Source organism: Rutidosis leptorrhynchoides, chromosome 8 (genome assembly GCF_046630445.1).
Source record: "Rutidosis leptorrhynchoides isolate AG116_Rl617_1_P2 chromosome 8, CSIRO_AGI_Rlap_v1, whole genome shotgun sequence".
Classification (NCBI taxonomy): Eukaryota; Viridiplantae; Streptophyta; class Magnoliopsida; order Asterales; family Asteraceae; genus Rutidosis; species Rutidosis leptorrhynchoides.
This window is the reverse complement of record NC_092340.1, coordinates 354,054,348-354,073,998: the sequence shown is the minus strand read 5'-3', so window position 1 is coordinate 354,073,998 and position 19,651 is coordinate 354,054,348. Positions and strand designations below refer to the sequence as shown.

At 37.0% G+C, this 19,651-nt stretch overlaps 1 protein-coding gene across 1 annotated transcript; it reads right to left on the bottom strand.

Annotated features, from left to right (window-relative positions):
• Window positions 1–5,427: 5,427 nt before the first annotated feature.
• Window positions 5,428–8,562, bottom strand: LOC139864633 (probable polygalacturonase At1g80170; the record flags this gene model as incomplete). The annotated part of the gene is made up of 7 exons (XM_071853211.1): window positions 5,428–5,959; window positions 6,296–6,404; window positions 7,224–7,305; window positions 7,411–7,618; window positions 7,726–7,908; window positions 8,010–8,138; window positions 8,347–8,562. Coding segments are annotated over 7 exons (1,344 nt in total), but the record flags the coding sequence as incomplete, so codon positions are not given.
• Window positions 8,563–19,651: the final 11,089 nt, after the last annotated feature.

Here is a 19,651-nt window from a genome sequence, read left to right as displayed (position 1 = left end):
CCGAGAAGATCGCGTAGATACGAGAGAGAATGAAAATAGCACGAGATCGTCAAAAGAGTTATGTCGACATTAGAAGGAAAGATTTGGAATTTCAGGTTGGAGACAAAGTTATGCTCAAGGTATCACCCTGGAAGGGTGTAGTACGTTTTGGCAAAAGAGGAAAGTTAAGTCCGAAGTATATTGGACCGTTTGAGATTACCGAAAGAATTGGTCCAGTAGCGTATAGACTGAAGTTGCCGTAAGAACTCAGTGAGATTCACGATACGTTTCATGTTTCCAATTTAAAGAAATGTTTATCAGACGAAAGTTTGGTAATTCCCTTAGACGAAGTGCAAGTTGATCCTAAGCTTAATTTCATTGAAGAACCTGCTGAGATTATGGATCGCGAGGTTAAGCAACTAAAGCAAAGAAGAATTCCGTTCGTTAAGGTTAGATGGAATGCCCGTAGAGGACCCGAATTCACGTGGAAACGTGAAGATCAGATGAAACTTAAGTATCCGCAACTGTTTCCCGAGAAGACGACTACGGCGGATGAGCACTAAAATTTCGGGACGAAATTTTTCATAACAGGTGGGTAATGTAACAACCCGACTTTTTCCGTTTACTATCGTTACTTGTCTGTTAAGTATTTAACGGTGGTTACTTAGACTTGTGTGTTTAATAGAATTATATCCATGCTTATTAGAGAGATTCTTGAATTAATAGGTTATATTAATTTATGAATTTATTTCGGAAAGTGAAATAACTAGAAAACGTTACGATTAAGTTAATTACCTAGAAAGCTTTTCAGTTTACGAAACTCAGAAAAACGACGAAATAATTATTTTCAATAATTATTAACTTTAAGAAAAACTAATTTAATTTATTATTTATTTAATGAATTAAATCCGGTGATTTTGTTTCAACGACTAGTTAACGTTCCGGAGACCCGGTACGGTTAACGACATTTGAAACGGACCACGCGCGTACCAAGAGTTAAGCAAAAACGAGCCCGAGACCCCATGAGAGGGCCATTCGGCCGTCCCCCACCCATGAACCCCTTATTGGACTTAATTTGTTTAAATGGATCACTAGTGTTTGTGTTTAACCCAAACCCGAACTATAAATGGAAGTAATTAGCACTAGAACCCTCATAACCCTATTTTTTTTTCTTGGCCGATTGCTTCCCCTTCCCCTCTCCCTTGTCTTCGATCACCATCACCACCATAACACCACTCACAATTCAAAATTTGATTAAGTCTTCAACACGAACGTTGTTCTACGCATCGTTCTACACGCGGTAGTATAAGCAATTTAATCGTTTGAGGTATAAACGCTAACTCTAGTTTTTTATAAATCTGAATTTTGTTCAATTACATAGTGTAATCAAGTCTAGTGCTCAATTAATGGTGTTACGCGTTGTTATTTATCGTTTGATTGTGTAATTAACGTTGTATGTACGAAAAACGAATTTGTTTCTTGTTGATATGATTTAATTGACATGAGATCTGATCTTTTAATATGTTTAAATAGAAATATATCGAAAAGTTATTAATTTTAGACTCCGATTTTGCGTGATTTCGCTATCGTATGCTTAAGTTATGCTTAATCGAAGATTTAACTAGGTTTTGTGCGTAATCCGAATTTTCTGAGTTGCATGCTTTGTGTTTTATTTTATAAAAAGTGTACTACTGTATTCTTTATGAAAATATATGCAATTTGGACTTAATATTTGCGTCAAAAAGTTATGTAATGCTCCTGTTATGTCAAAACGAAGATTTGGTTTTTAAAGTGAGCTGAATCGTTTTTCAAAGTTACATAAAAATTGCTAGAGTGAACTAGGAATTGATTGAGACTTTGATCTTCTAGAATATGTTAGTTTATATGTTACTTGACATGTTTCATTCGTATGCAAACTTGCGAGAATGGGATGTGCCATGAGATATATGCTAGTCTAAATGATATGTCTGTTTGATGAACAAAACTGGAAGGTCTGTAAAGGTTGATTAAACTGTATGAATTGGCTAAAGAGATGTCTTTTATTATTTTATTACTAAAATTTTGGAATTTTTTGAGATAACTCCAATTGGCCGTTCATCAAAATCTATTTTCTACATTTTCTGAGAAATATTTCAAAACTGATGCGCGTGCTGAAACTGATTTAGTAAACCGTAACTAGACCCCTTCTGGCTTCTGAATTTTATTTATCGTATGAGGCTTTGGATGGAATTTTTAGAATCTATTTTGAGTATAGTTATGATCTGGAGTTGTTCATGATTTAATGAGTTATCTGCTATGAGCTATGGTTGTATTTTTCTACGACGTACGAATTTCTAAGGCATGCTTTAAGGTGCGAAAGTGCAATATGCTTAATTATGGCTTGTAAAGTGATACTTGACCTAGGTTTGACTTGTTGACCATGTTTGCATGACCTACTGAGATGTTTGACTTTAGTTGACCACTTTGACCGAGTTGACTTTAGGGTTGACTTTGGTTGACTTTTGTTGTCTTGCTTGGATTAGTTGACTTTTACTTGTTCGTTGAGTCAGTCTGAGCACTAGGACTTTGCGTACACTATGGGTTGACATGGTTTGACCTATAAGTGTATACTTAAGATGATTTACCTTTTTAGGTTGCGTTGTTCAGTCGAGATTGTTCGACAATCGTACGTTTTGCTAAGAAATTACAAGTGCTTTTGCTAAGGTGAGTCTACAGTCCCTACTACAATTTTACAGGGATGAGATGCATGCTTTTTCCAAATGTTTTACATATTAGGCACAAGTAACTTACAAAGAATATACATAAGAGTTCAGATCAAAAATCCCTTAGCTTGATTATATTAGTTACTTTGTAAGCTCGAATTATAGGTTCGGTACCGTTAGGTTTGACAAACCTCGCCTAAAACATAACAGGCGTCAATTCTGTTGTTACTCGTACACTTGATCGGTGTAGCGCAATGATAGGGTAAACTAAAGACGTGTGCTCGGCTCACGCAAAGGTTAAAGCTTTATAATCAAGTGCTCATGATAATGTATACTTTTCCTATGATGTTTTCTAAGAATCTTGTGGCCTAACTTACGAAATGATTTATTAACCTGTAGTTTCACTCAACGTTTTTCATTGACGTTTTGCATGTTTCATCTCAGGTACTTAGAGGTAGTGCTTCCGCTTAACTGAAGTTATATGATGTTTGCTACAAGAACTGGACGGCGTCCAGCATATTTATCGTTTTCATTTCAAGAACAAATATTCGCATTTAAACTACTTTATTTCAAGATGTTTTGGGTTCATATACATTAGTCATTTATGTCAAATATTTTCCAGTTACATTTTCTTAAATAAATGACTTTGATTTGATAATTAATGCGAATACTTTTTAGAAACGTCTCATATAGAGGGCGTGACCGCTAACTGTGGGACCAGGAGTTAATATTCCGTTAGTGGATTCTGACGAGGTATTACAGATAACTACCCAACACGCCCCCTCACATCGAGACGTGCACACATGGGATCCCAACATCACACATTTGGCTCGTTTGCCTCTGATACTATAATGAGTTTAATAGACTTGAGCCCAATCAACCCCAAAAGTTAACTCAAGGGGATGGGGAACCCAAGTTATTATAAACTATTTAATTTTTAATACCACGGCCGATGTGGGATAACTACCCAACAGCTTAAGGTCGACTCGTTTAAATTTTAAGAGTAGTTATTATTTATTAATATTTATTTATTTTATTATTGTAATTATATTATTATATTATATGAATAATAAATAATATATCACAAAGACTCGTTTATATTCGGGAGCTTGTTCATGCATGATATAATTAGCTCGATTTCGAGCTTGTTTACTAAAGGATCTTCAAATTGTTCAATCTCGATCTCAATAAGCTTAACTCAAATCGAATTTTTACTAGTCGAACTTCAATAATTCTCAAATAACTAGACTCATTTATACCCTTAATACAGAAGACGGAAGGGAATCCATGTCATTTTAAATTAACTATTGAAGAATTCAGTAAAAGTTGGATGTATGGACAAAATTGAACACCACAAAATTAAAATTACATTTTTTTTGAAAGGCAATATATTATAGATTATAAAGTTGTACAAAAATCGGGAGCCGAAAGGGGCAACCCCACACCAAAAAGAGCGCACAAGGCTACTATACAATAAGATGTTAAGTTAGTAACCTACCAATATAGCTAGCCTATGCAAGAAAAGAAGAAAGATTATGCAACTAAGAGTGCCAATCAATAGATTTCGATTTGCTTCTCTTTGCAATCCACTCAAAACTTAAGACTTGAATCTCACTTAAGGCATTAGGAGAAGTCCAATATTTCTTTTTGAAAACTTGCTGATTTCGATTTTCCATATCAAATACCCACATGACCATTCCACCGCTTGCCAATTACATATAAAGTTCTATGATGATATACTAGGTTATAACCCGCGATTTAGCGGTACTTTAACATGTGTTGTAAGTCTATTTAAGTGGCTTTTTCAAGACGGTTTTCAAAAGCGTGATTTATATCAATTTGAAAACTATAAGAATCGGTTGTAATATGTTAGTAGGTGTGTATAAGGATGACACTTGTATGCGACAAGTACATAACTCTTATATTTGCGACATGTCCACCATAATTTTATTCTTATCCGTTGAGGCCCGTATAACTGTCAAAGGTTTACCTTTTTCCATCATGTTCGTCGCCCACGAATACCCACAACCCACAAGCAAACTCTCATGTTATAAAATTATACAATACAATTTAACTAATTACAAAATCTATTACAACAAGCGTCGATTTATTGACGTCTTGATTGCCGTTTAGAGCCTAAATTGAATTTCCAGGCAGGATTTAAAACCATGAAAATCTGATTCTACCATTTTCATGGCGTCTCAATCTTATTTTTAAAATTTTCTAATTTTATTTTGCAAAAAAAATTTAAAAAACAAAAAAAAAAACATTTTTTTACCGGAGGTCCACTCGGAAGCAATCTCTTTATCCGTCGAATAGAGAGAGGGATGACTTTCTCTACTTTTGAAAGTGTTTCACTCTGGGTGGAGAAATGACTTGTTTTTATTCTCGGATAGGGAAAGGATTGTCTACATCTCACCTCCCCATGCGCCACTCATGTGATATTAGATTTTGTTGTTGTTGTTGTTGTTGTTGTATTACAACAAAAACTTATTACCTACGAGTGGAGTATGCATAAAATCGTGATTTATAAATTCAATAATTATAATGTTAGGATGTGTTTGTTTACCTCTTAATGGAATGATTCAGCACTGAAGGCTAAATGATTCAGTATTCAACGTGTTTATTTCTGACCTCTGAATGATTCGACTTAAAAGGAAGACCACGTTGATAAAAATCACAAATTTCTCTTACATTTTATTGTAGTCAAAATGTCGTTACAAAGTCGCTGCGGATGATGGCCCATTACTCTAAACATAGACTTGGCCCACCAGTTGGTCCAGGCCCAAAGTCGTTACAATCACTAGATGTACTTAAACAGTCCTTCAACATTTACAAATTACATAACAATAACCCCTCAACTAACACACTTCATCATAAGATCTTGAAACTTGGTGAACCGAACCACCACCACCACCCTTATTTAAGCAATACTTTATGCTTGATGGTATCAATGAACCCGTCGAAGTCCCATAAGAGTTCGAACATAACAGTTGTTGAACTTGAGATCCTCCTAAAGGTCCTCGCGAAGGTTTTAATTGAATATCAGACAGATCAATATCAGTACACGGAACATCACTACTACATGCTAAATGGATTGGTTGAGTCGAGTAAGTCCCAATGATTTTAGTAAATATAACTCCCTTAATCGCGATAGAGCCTGTTTGGTTTTGGCACAGACTTCTATCACAATAGTATTGGTTGATCACTATTGGAAAATGAACATTTTCTACTTGAATGTTTGAAAAAGTTACATTTTTGACTAAACCTATTCCACCCTGCAATCGTAAACAACAATCATAAAGAAATTTGAAAAAAAAAAAAAAATCATATTATATGATACAAGTCATTATAAAACAAATCTCAAACAGTTATTTACAGTGGCGAATCTAGGATGAAAAGTCAAAGGTGTCATAATTTTTTTTACAAAGTACCCTTTATAATCAGTAGTTGTTTACCGTCAAAAAATCATAAATCTTACGAATATATGAGGTCCCATAGTTAAATTCAAGTGTCCTATACGATTTTACAGGTATTTAACAAAAGATATTTTAATATTAATGGGGTCATGGGACCCCATAGCCAATAGGCTAAATTCGCCCCTGGTTATTTACCTGCCATGTTTTGATTCTTGCTCCGTACAAGGTGTTTTGGATGTTGGAATTTTCTACAAGAATATCCGACACACAAGCGATACTTTTATCCTTTCCTAATCCTCCTAAACTGAGTATAAAACAAGTGAAAAGGATTACTGCCGTCCCATTAAAATTATGGGCCCTGTTCAAGAAATACAAAGAATGCCTTTTATATAATAAAAGTTTTCATATGTATAATCATAAATTCGGAAGCACTAATAATATCATGAGTACTAGCATCTTTCGATTTGTTCACATTATATATGTTGGGTTATTCTTGGGCCCCTATGAATTATAGGCCATGTGCGACGGCACACTTAGAACATGCCCAAATCCGCCCATGGATTAGCATATAAACACTAAGTTGCTTTGAGAGGATCCTCTCCTTGTATACAACACTCTATTATTTTTTACTGTATTATACATCTAACTGAAAACAGTGTGTGTAATTGAATTTGATTTAATTGATTTTATGACACGCTAACTAACTGTAACTTTTAACAGAAGCAGTTATGATAAGTTACATCTACACCCTTCTTTTTAACATATTACAAATGTAACCCTGAACTTCAAAGTTTATCATATTATTCACTAACTAGTACTGTAATCCATATCACATAAATGTCAATTGTATCCTTATATACCATGTAATGTGACTAAATACTTAAGAAATATATTTACGAAGGTCAAAATGGAAGATAGTTGAATGATGTTCTATAGTTATCTTTTGCAAATGGACAGTAAAATTTTGACGAAGAGTATATACGATTATAAGATCATATTCTTAAGTAAGTAGCGCAATTCTATTTATGACCATAGTAAACTAAAAGCAGGAAATAAAAGAAGAAAATATTCACTAATCAAATTATTTAGCTTTAATTTCACTAATTTTGATTGTGTGAAGTACCTTATACCATGACCAGGGCCACAATTAATATGATGAATGTGAACATTAGAGCATCCGGTTTGTATGGAGATACAATCATCTCCTGTTATATCATGGAGTAATATATAAGATAAGATGGGATAAGTAAATGATTAACTATTAAATAATAAACCATACATTAATTAATTAAAATACTAATTACATTTACCAGTTCCAATATCTGAATGCATGAGTTCTACATCGCGAGTGTTTTGGAGGTGAATACCATCAGTGTTAGGGCTATTTTCAGGTGCTAAAATGGTAACGTTGTCAACTTTCACTCCTCGCGAGTTATCGAATTTCAAATGAACTTGGGGACTGTTTTTTATCGTGATATCACGAACGATGATATCTTCGCTTGCATAAAATCTCAAAGCCTAGTTTAAATTACAAGGATAACAATCATTAACATGTAATGAACACCAAAAATGCAAGTAGATAACTATTGTATAAACTGTTAACAAAATTGGTGTATGAATCTTACAGTTGGTTTTATGTCTAAAACATGTTTTGATTTCACTGGAGCCCACCAATTGGAACCTTGACCATCAATGGTACCACTTCCTTGGATTGTAAGATTATGAACCCATTTGAAATTTATCCACTGAAATAAGTTTGACTTTGACCAGGATCCAATCTTCGACGGTGCTAATAGAGCTCCATCAATCTAATATAATTTAACAAATACGAAAAAATGTTCTTCATTGTTTTGTATTATGACATACTTCTTGTAATACGAGAAAATAAAAAAGAAAAAAAAGTTGTTACTTGAAGAGTAACATGGCCCACACACGGGCCTTGAAGTGTCACGGGTTTGATCAAGAACTTGTGACTTGATGGGACTTGTAAAACTCCTTCGGGAGTTTTACATGCCATTTTCCACGTAGCCACGAGTTTCTGCACAATTTATTTATATAAAAAGATAAATATCTTATACTCCGTACGTATTAGACTATATTTATTTATTATGGCCTAGGTCCTAATCTAGGTTCGTTAACATTATATAATATGTAAGTCTAATAGAACAATCATGTATAAGGAGTAATTTGTTGTATGTATTTACTAAAGAAAAATAAACAACCAAAAGAGTTTTGCTTAAATTTACCTTGGAATCATCAGAAACTCTATTAGCTTTAGCTCCAAATGACAATATATTAAAAATGGTTGTTGTAGATGTACAAGAATCTTTGTAATTCTTGTGATATTTCTGGCAATTGTTATGGAACTTTCTTCCATCCCCAAAGGGTATTATTGTACTAACACATAAGAACATAACAAGATGACAAATAATAACACTCAAATGTTTCATTTCTTTTTTGTGTCATGCGATAAAAGAAGAGGTGTTTCAATAACTAGTGTTTAAGTACATGCATTCAATGTGACGGTTTTTTATAGTTGAGCTTTACAAGTTATATTAATCATTGGATCTGTTATTTAAATAGGCTAATAATTGTGGTATACACTTTTTATGTTAAATTAATCCAATGCAGCACAAATAAAAAGTTATAGTGTCATACAATATGCTAAAAAGCGATTGGGTTTTAATGTATACATCACTAAGTTAGACCATTCACAGTGGTGCCGGATGATGTGGCGTGATGAGGTGTTTTTGTGGGGTATAGTGCTGATTTGACAAAGGTGATGGCGTAATGGAGTTTGTAGTGGGATGGCGTGATGGTTATGTGATGGGGTATTTGGTCCCACATTTTTATTTAATGTGAGAGGTATATAGATAAATAAATCACCAAAATGAGGTGGCAATCCCTCATTCGATACTCACCCTGGTGATGCAACGATCATGCCAACGGATTTTTGGCTCCATCACGCCCCATAGTGGCGTGATGGAGGCGTGATGGTGGTAAATACTAGGTGATAACGCTGCAATAAGAATGGTCTTAGTCCAGTGTTAAATTGTAGTTTGAACTTTTTTTATGGTTTGATTATTGTGTTAAGAAGTTATAGGTTTTAAACTCTCAAGTTAAACATTCTTGATAGTGATCCGGAAAAGGATCTCGAATCTATAGTTAATATTAAAATCCTAAAATGATGATGTAATTATTAAGCTAATTCCTTTGTTAAGAAAATATTAAAAAGAAAAAGAAAAAAATCTAAGCATGGTGGGTGATGTCATTAATCTAAATAATTTTGAATTAAAATTAAATCTTATTAATTAATTGCTTTTCAAAAAAAAATCTTATTAATTAATTAATATTATTAAAAAAATCTTATTAATTAATATTATTATTGATTATTTTAATTATTAAAATTAAATAATTTTGAATTATTTTAATTAATTATTTTGAATTGAGTACGAGATGGTATAAAAGCTATGCAGAAACCAATTTTAAATTTATATTTTAATTTACACTTTTAAAATAAAATGACAATCGATATTATCTCTTATGATTGGATGTAGATTGTTTAATATGCATTTTAGGTTTTTGATGAAATATTCAGTTGACGAGTTTTTTAGTCGGACTCTGTGGTCTCACGGGTCATTAAACTAAATAACTTTAACATTTAAGTTCACTTAATACTGAAAACATATCATTAAACTGTTTCGTTTAAACAAACTCGTGGTTCCACGGGTCATTTCACTAGTAACTTAAATATTCCTGTTGCGCATTAATATTTCCAACACCCATTTTAATTAATCCACCACAATTCTAGGTTGTTTCCTATAATAGCCTTTACCCTTATATGAATAATTAAATTAAATAATAATATTGAAAATATCCTCCCATTTGTTAGTCTTGTCGTCTCCCTCTTCTCACCTACACTCTACGTCTTTTTCCCTTCCCACTTGTTTCTTGCTACTAGATTGTTTGTACACTTTTTTTTTGGGTAATCCTAATGTTGATTAGGATTAGGGTTGACTCGTGAATTAATGATGGGTTAGAGTGTGATTGGCTATGACTAAGGGTATGGGAGATGTTTTTATTATTTGGTGGTGGTTCCCCGAAGGTAGTGGGATTATGATCTCACTTTACGCCTCGAAGGTATTTTCTACCATTGTATCGAATTCTTTGAGTTTTGATGTGTGTGTGATTGATGAGATGCCCTTATGCTGGGATAAACATCTCTTTTTATAGTGTTATTGGGGAGCTGGTCCCTGATTTCGAAGTCTCGACCAGTCTCCAAGGTGACTTTGGAGATGTTGGTGAACTTTCTATAAATGGGTGACGGCGCTACAGTGCTCAAGGAAAGTCATATAGATTCCTTCCTCTTTTACCTTGGTGGCGTCGAATACTGTTTGTAGGGAATATTTTCCAAATATCTTTGTTCCATGTAGTCATGTGATGTAGTGGCAGTCCTTTGGTACTGATACCTTGGATGTCTTCGTTGCCAATTGCCTTCGGGCAATTGTTTTATGCCTTATGAAATTTATTCAAGATATTGAGTACACTATCATAGATCACTAACAAAGTAGTGAAATTTCTCATAGTCACTTGTGTTCCTACTAAAATTTTAAGACTAACTTTTCAGTATACTCACTTATAGTTTATTGCTGAATTTGCTTCGTGAAGTTAAACTCCGTTGGCTCCTCTATGTTTCGTTTGATTTATCGAAACCACCTTCGGTAATACACTTTATTTTCGTTTTGCCTTTTTTTTTTTTGGGTAGCGTAATGATTTTGTTAGGATGTACTGTGTAATCCCTTTTGTGTATTATCCTTTTTTGTCATATGATTATAATCATATTTTAGTTAGGATTTGTAATTTTATTTATTTTTGCATTTTTGGGAAATGCAATGGGCTTTATTTAAATGTTAATCTTTTTGATTAGACATCTCTTTAGCCGCTATAATTTATGTCTTTAGCGGAATTACCCATTTACCCCTAGCGAATCTTTGGTCCATCTCTCTCTATTTCGGGGCATTTTGGTCTTTTTCCTTTCGACGCTGACGATTTTGCAGGTTGATTGGACAGTTACGCTGCAGGATTAAATTGCACTGATTTAAGGTTTTATTTTCTCTTATTTCAATCTTAGTTTCTCCATTCTTCTACCGGTGAAAACACTTGTTGTTCTTTCGAAATCAGGTATTCATCCTTCTTCTTTCATCTTTTTCTTTCTTTGATTTTTGTTGCATGGCGAAGCAAGGCCTTCGATCTACCTTTTCATCTGTTACTTTGATCAATGTGCTCAACTGATAGAAACCCTAGGTTTGTCTGATGGTGATATTATTTCACCGGAATTTGGTAAAATGATTCTCCAACCCCCAAACGGTTATGTTGGTGTTTATTACCAAATTTTTACTTAATGCAATGTTAGAATCCCTGTTTCTCGTTTCTATCTTGACGTTTTAAATCACTTTAAAGTGCATCTTTCCATCTTCCACCCTTTAGCAACTAAGAAGGTCATGGCCTTCGAGGTTATGTGTACGGGTTATGGTGATCAACCGTCGGTTGATTTATTCCTTTTTTTTTCAATTTTTGTGATGCTGGTAATTGGTTAACCGTCGGTAAGTGTCGAAAGAAGGGTGGTAGAATCTCTGATACCCCTATCTGTTTTTCTTCTCAATGTTCTGGGATTCGAGGGTGGAAGAACAAGTTCGTTTTTATGAAGAAAGATTTTTTCTTTCCTCCTGATTACCCTTCCTTTTTTGACTCAAAGAATCAAGAAATCCCCAAGGAATATAGGGATCCTGTGCTGAGGGTGCGAAAGATCTTCCACTTTTCAGTAGAATTTGTCACCATCCTATCATTGCTTCAACTTATACTGATTCTGTTCTCTTTAAGCTTGGAATGTCCCCTTCTTGGAAGAAAGGAACACAGAATCCAGTATTCTTATTTGGGAATAGGGGTAGGTTAAATCTAATTTTTAGGATTTTATAATGTTTGTGCATGTCGTGCTATGCTTATTTGCACTTGTTCTTTTGCAGAGATGGCCTTGAGGAATGTTTTAAAGAATTTTGGTGTGAAGGAGATGATGATTGCTGCTCGTGCTGCTACCACCATTGTAAAGGATGTCGGTTCCCCTTCTGTTTCTGGCAATGCAGAGATTCAGAGCAAACTCAAGTCGGCTACCACTTCATCAGCTTTCCCCAAGGATCAGGGTAAAGCTCAGGTTGCTTCAGATCATCAAACGGTGGATGTGGATGCCCTGCCTGATTCTCCTCCTGAAAAGAGGATTCAGCTTAGGGCCTCCAAACGTTTAAAGGTGTCTAAGATGAAGAGAGAAGTTGATCAATCCCCTCCTTCCAAGAAAGCCAAATTATCTCTTGATGATGCTAATGATTCTGGTCACTGTGAAGCTTTGGATGAAAATACCATTTCAGGTATTCTTTTCTTCCTCCTGTCCGTTGTATGCTTATTACCCATCTTTTTTCCTTTTGGTTTCTATTATTCAATATGCGCTTTCTTTATTTGCAGAGCCTTTGCCTATCATCCCCACTGCTGCCACATGTCATGCCAAGTTGGCTAGTCTTATTTCTGATGAGCTTGAATCTGCTTTTGCTGATCCCCAGAGATTTATGGATGAATGTGCCATTCAGAATTACAAGTCTGCAATGATGCATCATCTTTTGCTCTCGCGTTATGAGAAGTCTATGGATGATGTTGTAGCATTGGAGACTGAAGCCCATGGGTTAAAGCTTGTTAACTCTTCCAATGCCGAGCTTATCAAGCAATTGCAGCGTCAGATCCTGATGACCCCCTCTTTGGAGGAAGATCTAAAAGCAGCAAGGGATGAGATCACAAGGTTGCAGACGTTGGAAAGGCAGAGTAGGGAAGGTTTGGCAGAGATGGGTGTGAAGTTAGAGGCTGAAAGGGGGGAGGAATGAGGTTCTTAGGCCTGATTACAAACGATTAGTTTCAGAGGTGATTCCTTACGTCTGTAAGCAGTTGGTGGATAGCAAGGAGCTAAGTGATTATCTTGCTGGCATAATTTTTGCATCGAAGCAACATGAGCGATGTCTGCTCCTCAAGGAGCTTGCAGCCAAATGTAGTATTCAGCTTTCTGATTTTGAAGAATATAATGACCAAGCTGGTGTTTTAGTGGATGCTTCCTGTGACAAGTTGCTCATTGCACAATTCAACTATGTCATTGTCATTGCTGCTTACCATGATGCGAAGCCAGTGGATCTGCTCAAGCTTGCTGCTGATGGTACCCAACCTCAACCCAATTCTTCAACCATTTGGTAATCATGGTTTCCTTTTGTTAGCTGTTTGTGATGGTGGCCATAGTGCCAGTAATTTGAACAATGTTAGTCTTTTTATGACCTGTTATGTCCCTTGAACAATTGCCATGATTTGGAGGCCTGCGTGCCTTTTTTTGGTTGTGTAATGGCTTATAGGCCTTGTTGAATATTTGCTATTTGGCCTTTGTGCCTTCTGAACAATGTGGTTACGCTTGTAGTTTAGTATGTTATTCTAGTTCCTGAATATTTCAGTATGTTGTATCAAATGTTTGACCATGTTATGGTGCATGAAATATTTACAGAAATTCCCTTATGCAGGCTATATTATTTGCATAGCCTTGAAACGTTTGATGATCAAGTCATCATTCATTGTTTGGCGAATACCTCCTTGGTTCATTCTTTTGAATGAGTGCCCCGAGGCATTTTGTGGTATATTTCATAGTTTCCCTTTTTTTGCTAAAGGAAACTTGTCATTTTCCAGTTCTTCACTTAATGGTACACTTTGTTTAATATCAACCCTTTGTGGGGGTGATTTTTGCTATACTTTTATCCCTTCCTGCATACAGGAGGTGAGATTTAAAGTACCTTTTGGTGGAGTGTCAGTTCCTAAAGGAAACTTTATGCGACGCTCTTATTTGTTTTCTTTGTTCTAGAAAACGTTTATCCGGATTGTACCCTCGTACTTGGGGCACTGTATTTTTAGCATGCTTGCTTTCCATCATTTGGGAAGCGTGATTGTATTCTTTTATAGGATACTTTATAACATTGGTTTTCTTTCTTCGAAGAAAATCTTTATAATGTTTGGTTTTGTCTTAGTAGATATCATTTGGCGTCCCAGTGGATATTTACTTATGAATTTAGGAGAAAATTATTGTATGCGTATGTTGCTTCATTTATCTATGACATAGGTCATGTGAATTTTATCCATGCTTTCTTGTTGCTATCGTGGGTGTGTGATTATTCTATTTCAACCCATTGGAACAACATACGCGTAGGATAATCAAAAATATAGTAGTGGATTTCATTAAGTCCAATGTAGGAAGTGTATAGACTTCAACTACCCTTTTACATTTTATCCCCTACAATAATAAAGGAAAAAACAAGCTTAAAAGTAAAACCTTCGTAGGTTGGCTCCATTCCACGTGCGGGGTATTGCTTTTCCGAAGGTATCTTCCAATTTGTATGACCCGTTTCCGAAGGCTTCAAAGATCACGTATGGACCTTTCCCAGTTGGCCCCTAAATTTCCTTCGTACTCTACCTTGCTGGTGGAATTGAGTCGGAGGACGTAATCCCCCACTTTGAAGGTTGTGCTTTTCACCCTTTTGTTATAGTATTTCTCAATGGTTTTCTTGTAAGAGGCCTCTCGAATGAGGGATGCTTCTCTTCTTTCTTCGACCAGGTCAAGGTTTAAACCCAGATTTTCTTCGTTGTCTTCTGTGTTTGCTGTTGCTTAACACTTGAATTTCTGCGGGAAGGACCGCTTCTGTTTCGTAGGTCAAGCTAAACGGTGTTTCTCCGTTGCTTCTTTTTAGGGTTGTTCTATATTCCCATAGTACCAATGGTAACTCTTCAACCCACCCCTGATGACATTTGCCTAGCCTTTTCTCGATTCCCTTGATGAGATCTTTGTTGGTAACTTCCACCTGTCCATTCCCTTGAGGGTGGTATACGGAACTGAAGGTTTGCTTGATCTGCAGCCTTTTGCAAAATTTGGAAAATATTCCTTCAGCAAATTGCTTACCGTTCTCTGAAACGATCTCTTGGGAAATCCCAAATTTGCACACTATGTGCTCCCATACGAACTTTTCGATGTGCTTTCCCGTTGTTTTCTTTAGTGGTTTGGCTTCGGCCCATTTGGTGAAGTAGTCAACTGCTACTACTAAGAACAATATTCCTCCTGGAGCTTCCGTTAACGGTCCCACTATATCAATCCCTCATTTGGCGAATGGCCATGCCGAGAGTACGGATATGAGTTCTTGCTTTGGCTGCTTTTGAACTTTTGCATGGATTTGACATGATTCGCAGGTTTGTAATGTGGTGACCGTGTCTTGGTGCATGGTTGGCCAGTAATATCCGAGCCTCATGATTTTAGCCACAATAGACCTTGGTCCCGTATGAGAACTGCATACTCCTTCGTGCATTTCTTGGATGATGATGGTTGCCTAGGAGGGTCCCACGCACCGTAGCCATGGGGTAAGGAAAGACTTTCGGTACAACTTGCCATCTTGAAGTTTATATGAGGGTGCCTTGATTCTGATTTTTCTTGCCTCCCCTTTGTCTTCTGGTAGTAGCCCATACGCCAGGTAATCCTTAATTGGTTTCATCCATGTATTTTCTTCGTCTGGATAGAGGTCATTGACCTCTTCGACATCTATAGATCTGCGTTCTAGGGTTTCAACCAGAACTTCTTTCGCTAGGTGGGCAAAGGTGATGGAGGCAAGTTTGCTCAAGGCATCTGCTTTCTTATTTTGACTTCTTCTGACATGCTCTATCTCGAAGCCTTTAAACTGCTCAATGAGTTCTTTCGATTTTTCCAAGTATTGCTGAATGGTGGGGCTTCTAGCTTCGAAGGTTCCTGTTACTTGGTTCGCAACAAGTTGAGAGTCAACGAATACCTTGAGATGTTGTATGTTAAGATCCCTTGCCAGCCTTAGCCCAACGAATAGGGCTTCGTATTCTACTTCGTTGTTTGTCGTGCTGAACTCGAAACGTAAGGCATAAGTGAATTCTTTTCCTTCGGGGCTTACTAGCATGAGCCCTGCTCCAGAGCCATCAGAGAATGAGGCCCCGTCCGTAAATAACTTCCACTCTTCGTTCTCGATTGTCGGGATGATGTTTTGTGTCGAAGGCATTTCTTCTTCTTTGATTGTTTCGGCTATGAACTCAGCCAGGACTTGCCTTTTGATTGAGTTTCTTACCTGAAATTCTATGTCATGTTCGCCCAGCTCTATGGCCCATTTGGTCATCCTTCCGGACTTCTCCGGTTTCATGAGCACTTGTCGAATTGGTTTGTTGGTCAAGACAACGATTGGATGAGCCTGGAAATACCTTCGTAGCTTTCGCGCAGTGTGCACTAGTGCCAGCGTTAACTTTTCTAGCTTGGGGTAATTGATTTCAGCCCCTTGGAGTGTTCTGCTGATGAAGTATATCGGAATTTGGCTTCGTGCCCTTTCTGCGACCAGTACAGCACTGATACTTTCCTTGGATGCTGCTAAGAGACATATAGGGTTTCTTCTTTGTCCGGAGAGGTTAACACCGGGAGATCTGAGATGCATGCCTTCATTTCTTTAAAATCCTGGTCTGCTTCGGTGGTCCAAGTAATCTTCTTTTTGCCCATGCAATCCTTTAGGATTTTAAAAAACGGTAGCTATTTCTCAGCTCCCCTTGATAGGAAACGGCTAAGTGAAGCTAATTATCCGTTCAGGCTTTGGATTTCCTTCAGGGTACTTGGGACCTTGAGCTCTTTGATTCGGTTGACTTTGTCTGGATTGGCTTGGATTCCTTTCTTCGTTATGTAGTAACCAAGGAACCTTCCTTCTTCAACCCCCAAAGAGCATTTCTTCGGGTTTTGCTTCATGTTAATTGACCTTAAGGTTTGAAACGTTTCCTCTATGTCGGTTAAGAGGTCAGTTTCCCCGATGCTTTTGATCACCATATGGTCAACATAAGCCTCTAAGTTTCTGCCTAACTGCTTATGGAAGGCTTTTTCCACTAACCTTTGATAGGTTGCTTCGGTATTCTTTAGTCCGAATGGCATTTTCTGGTAGCAGAATATGCCTTTGCTGGTATAGAAAGAGGTCTTCTCTTCGTCCTCCTTTGCCATCTGGATTTGGTGATACCCTTTGTAGGCATCTAGGAAACATTTAAACTTGTATCCATTGAGTGACTCCACCTTCCAATCTATCTCAGGCAGGGGGTAACAATCCTTTGGGTATGCTTTGTTGATATTAGTGAAATCGACACACATTCTCCAACCTCCGTCTGATTTCTTGACCATTACAGGGTTGGCCACCCAAGTGGGATATTTGGCTTCGCGTATTATCCCTGCCTTAAGTAACTCTTCTACTTCATCACATGCAGCTTTGTCCCTCTCCGAAGCTAAATTCCTCTTCTTTTGGTGGACAGGCTCTAGCTGCTTGTACTCGTTGAGCCTGTGTTCAGTTACCACTTCTGCCCTTTAATATTTAGGGTTCAGGGGATCCCCCTCATATCTTTATATTCCCAGGCAAAGACATCCATATTGGATTGAAGTAACTTCTGAAGTCCCATCTTTAGGTCCGAAGGTAATTGCCTTCCAATGGTAACTTGCTGTTCAGGGAAGAAAGGGTTGTGGATACCTTTTCTTCATGCGAATTCTCTTCCTTGGTTTCTAGGATGGTTCTTCCAGGGTTCACTATAGTTTCCTTGATAGCCATGATTACTCTGCCTTGGTCATAAGTTGACGGGAGGGTAGCTATCCCTTGGCTTGTATGAAACTTGACTAACTGGTGCACAGTGGATACCACGATTCCCATTCTCATCATTGCCATCCTTCCTAGCAGGATGTTGTGTTGTGAATTTGCTCGAACAATGACGAAGTCCAATGTCTCCGTTCGTGTCATAGGTGGCTCTCCAATGGTGAAATCAAGGTCTATTTCTTTTATCGGACATCATCTTTCCCCTGAGAAGCCGACCAGGGGTACTCGAGGTGGCATTAAACGTGCTTTAATTGCTGGGCTGAGCTGCTGAAAGCAGTGCTCGTACATCACGTCGCACAAGCTACCGCTGTCGAGGTAGATTCTGTGGACATCCTATCGAATATCATGCCGCTGATATAGTGACTTGTTGATCAGAAGGAGTGATAGTATCTAGCGTAGGGAAGGAGATTTCCTCCCAGTCAATGACTTGGGGTGACCTGCTTCTTTTGAAATGCCTTCGGGATTCGACTGCGAAGCAACTTTCTATGGCTAGGATTGCTTTACCCGTGGTAGGCTTTTTGTTTTCAGTAATAGGCTCGGAATGTAACATCCCGCGTTTTTCCGTTAAATTTATTTTTAACACCGTCTTTTTCTTTTAAATAATACCTTTCGTTATTTAAATTCGTAGTTTCCGTTGACTAACGTTCATAATAATTCCGTCATTTAATTATAACATCTCTCGTTAACTTGCGTTTTAAAAATATTCGATCGGTTAAATCCCGCACCCGCTTTGAAACCCGAGGGACCGGAGTTGCCAAATGGGCAAACTAGTTGACTAGGTCAACTAGTCAACCCATTTCATCCATTCCATCATCTCCCTCATCCCTTTTCTCTCCATCTCAAGAACACACACACAAACCCATTCCATTCATTCATCATCTAAATTCAATCTTGGAAGCTCACAACAAATCCGATTACATATTTGGAATCCTCTCTTCATCCTCTACAATTTGATACCAACTTCATCTCGTTTGGGTAACATTTCTAAAACTCTAGATTTCTCTAAATTCGTGTTTTTGATTTGAAATGGTGTTAGTTAGTGTCTATGGCTCGAGTCTAACATGAATATATGTTTGGTTTGCTCGATTTGTTGTTTTTGGAGTAACTAGCATGAACTTGAAATGGGTGTGCTTAAATCCTTGATTTTGGATGAGTTAATGTTGTTAGATTGTTAAAGTGCATGTTTTAATTGTGTTACTAGTATCACTAGCTTCATTTTGATGTGTAGGTTGATTTGTAAAACTTCAAAAACATGATTAATGATTTTGTGATTCTTGACTAGGGTTTGATGGTTCTTGACATGAATTTTTGGATGCTTGAATGCCATGGAATGTTAATTGTTAGTGTTTAGTTGTAATGTATGCTCCATTACCTTCAAAACGGCATATCATATGTGTGAATTGGTTTCCCGAAACTCAAATTGCATTTGATGAACTTGAAACCTTGAAATGAACGTTTAATGATCACTTGATGAGTTTTCGGCTATTGTAAATGATGTTGTCGTTTGATGATAAGTGCTTAGTTGTGTTCCTTGTCAAAAGAGCTTTCCAACGGTATAAGATACGTCTTCTAGTTGTTTACGGTTTGCGTTTTATGGTTGTTTGAAGTTTTGACCAAGACTTGAACCTTGAAACTGACCAGGTGCCAGACCACGTGTTATGTCGCGGCGCGACACCTCTGGCCGCGGCGCGGCATATGCCGTGGTCAGATTCTGACCTACTTTGTCAAATTTCGAAAAATGTTTGCTATGCTACGCACCTCCGATTAACATGTAACTTGGCCAACATGCTCATATATGACTTCTAAGCTTAGA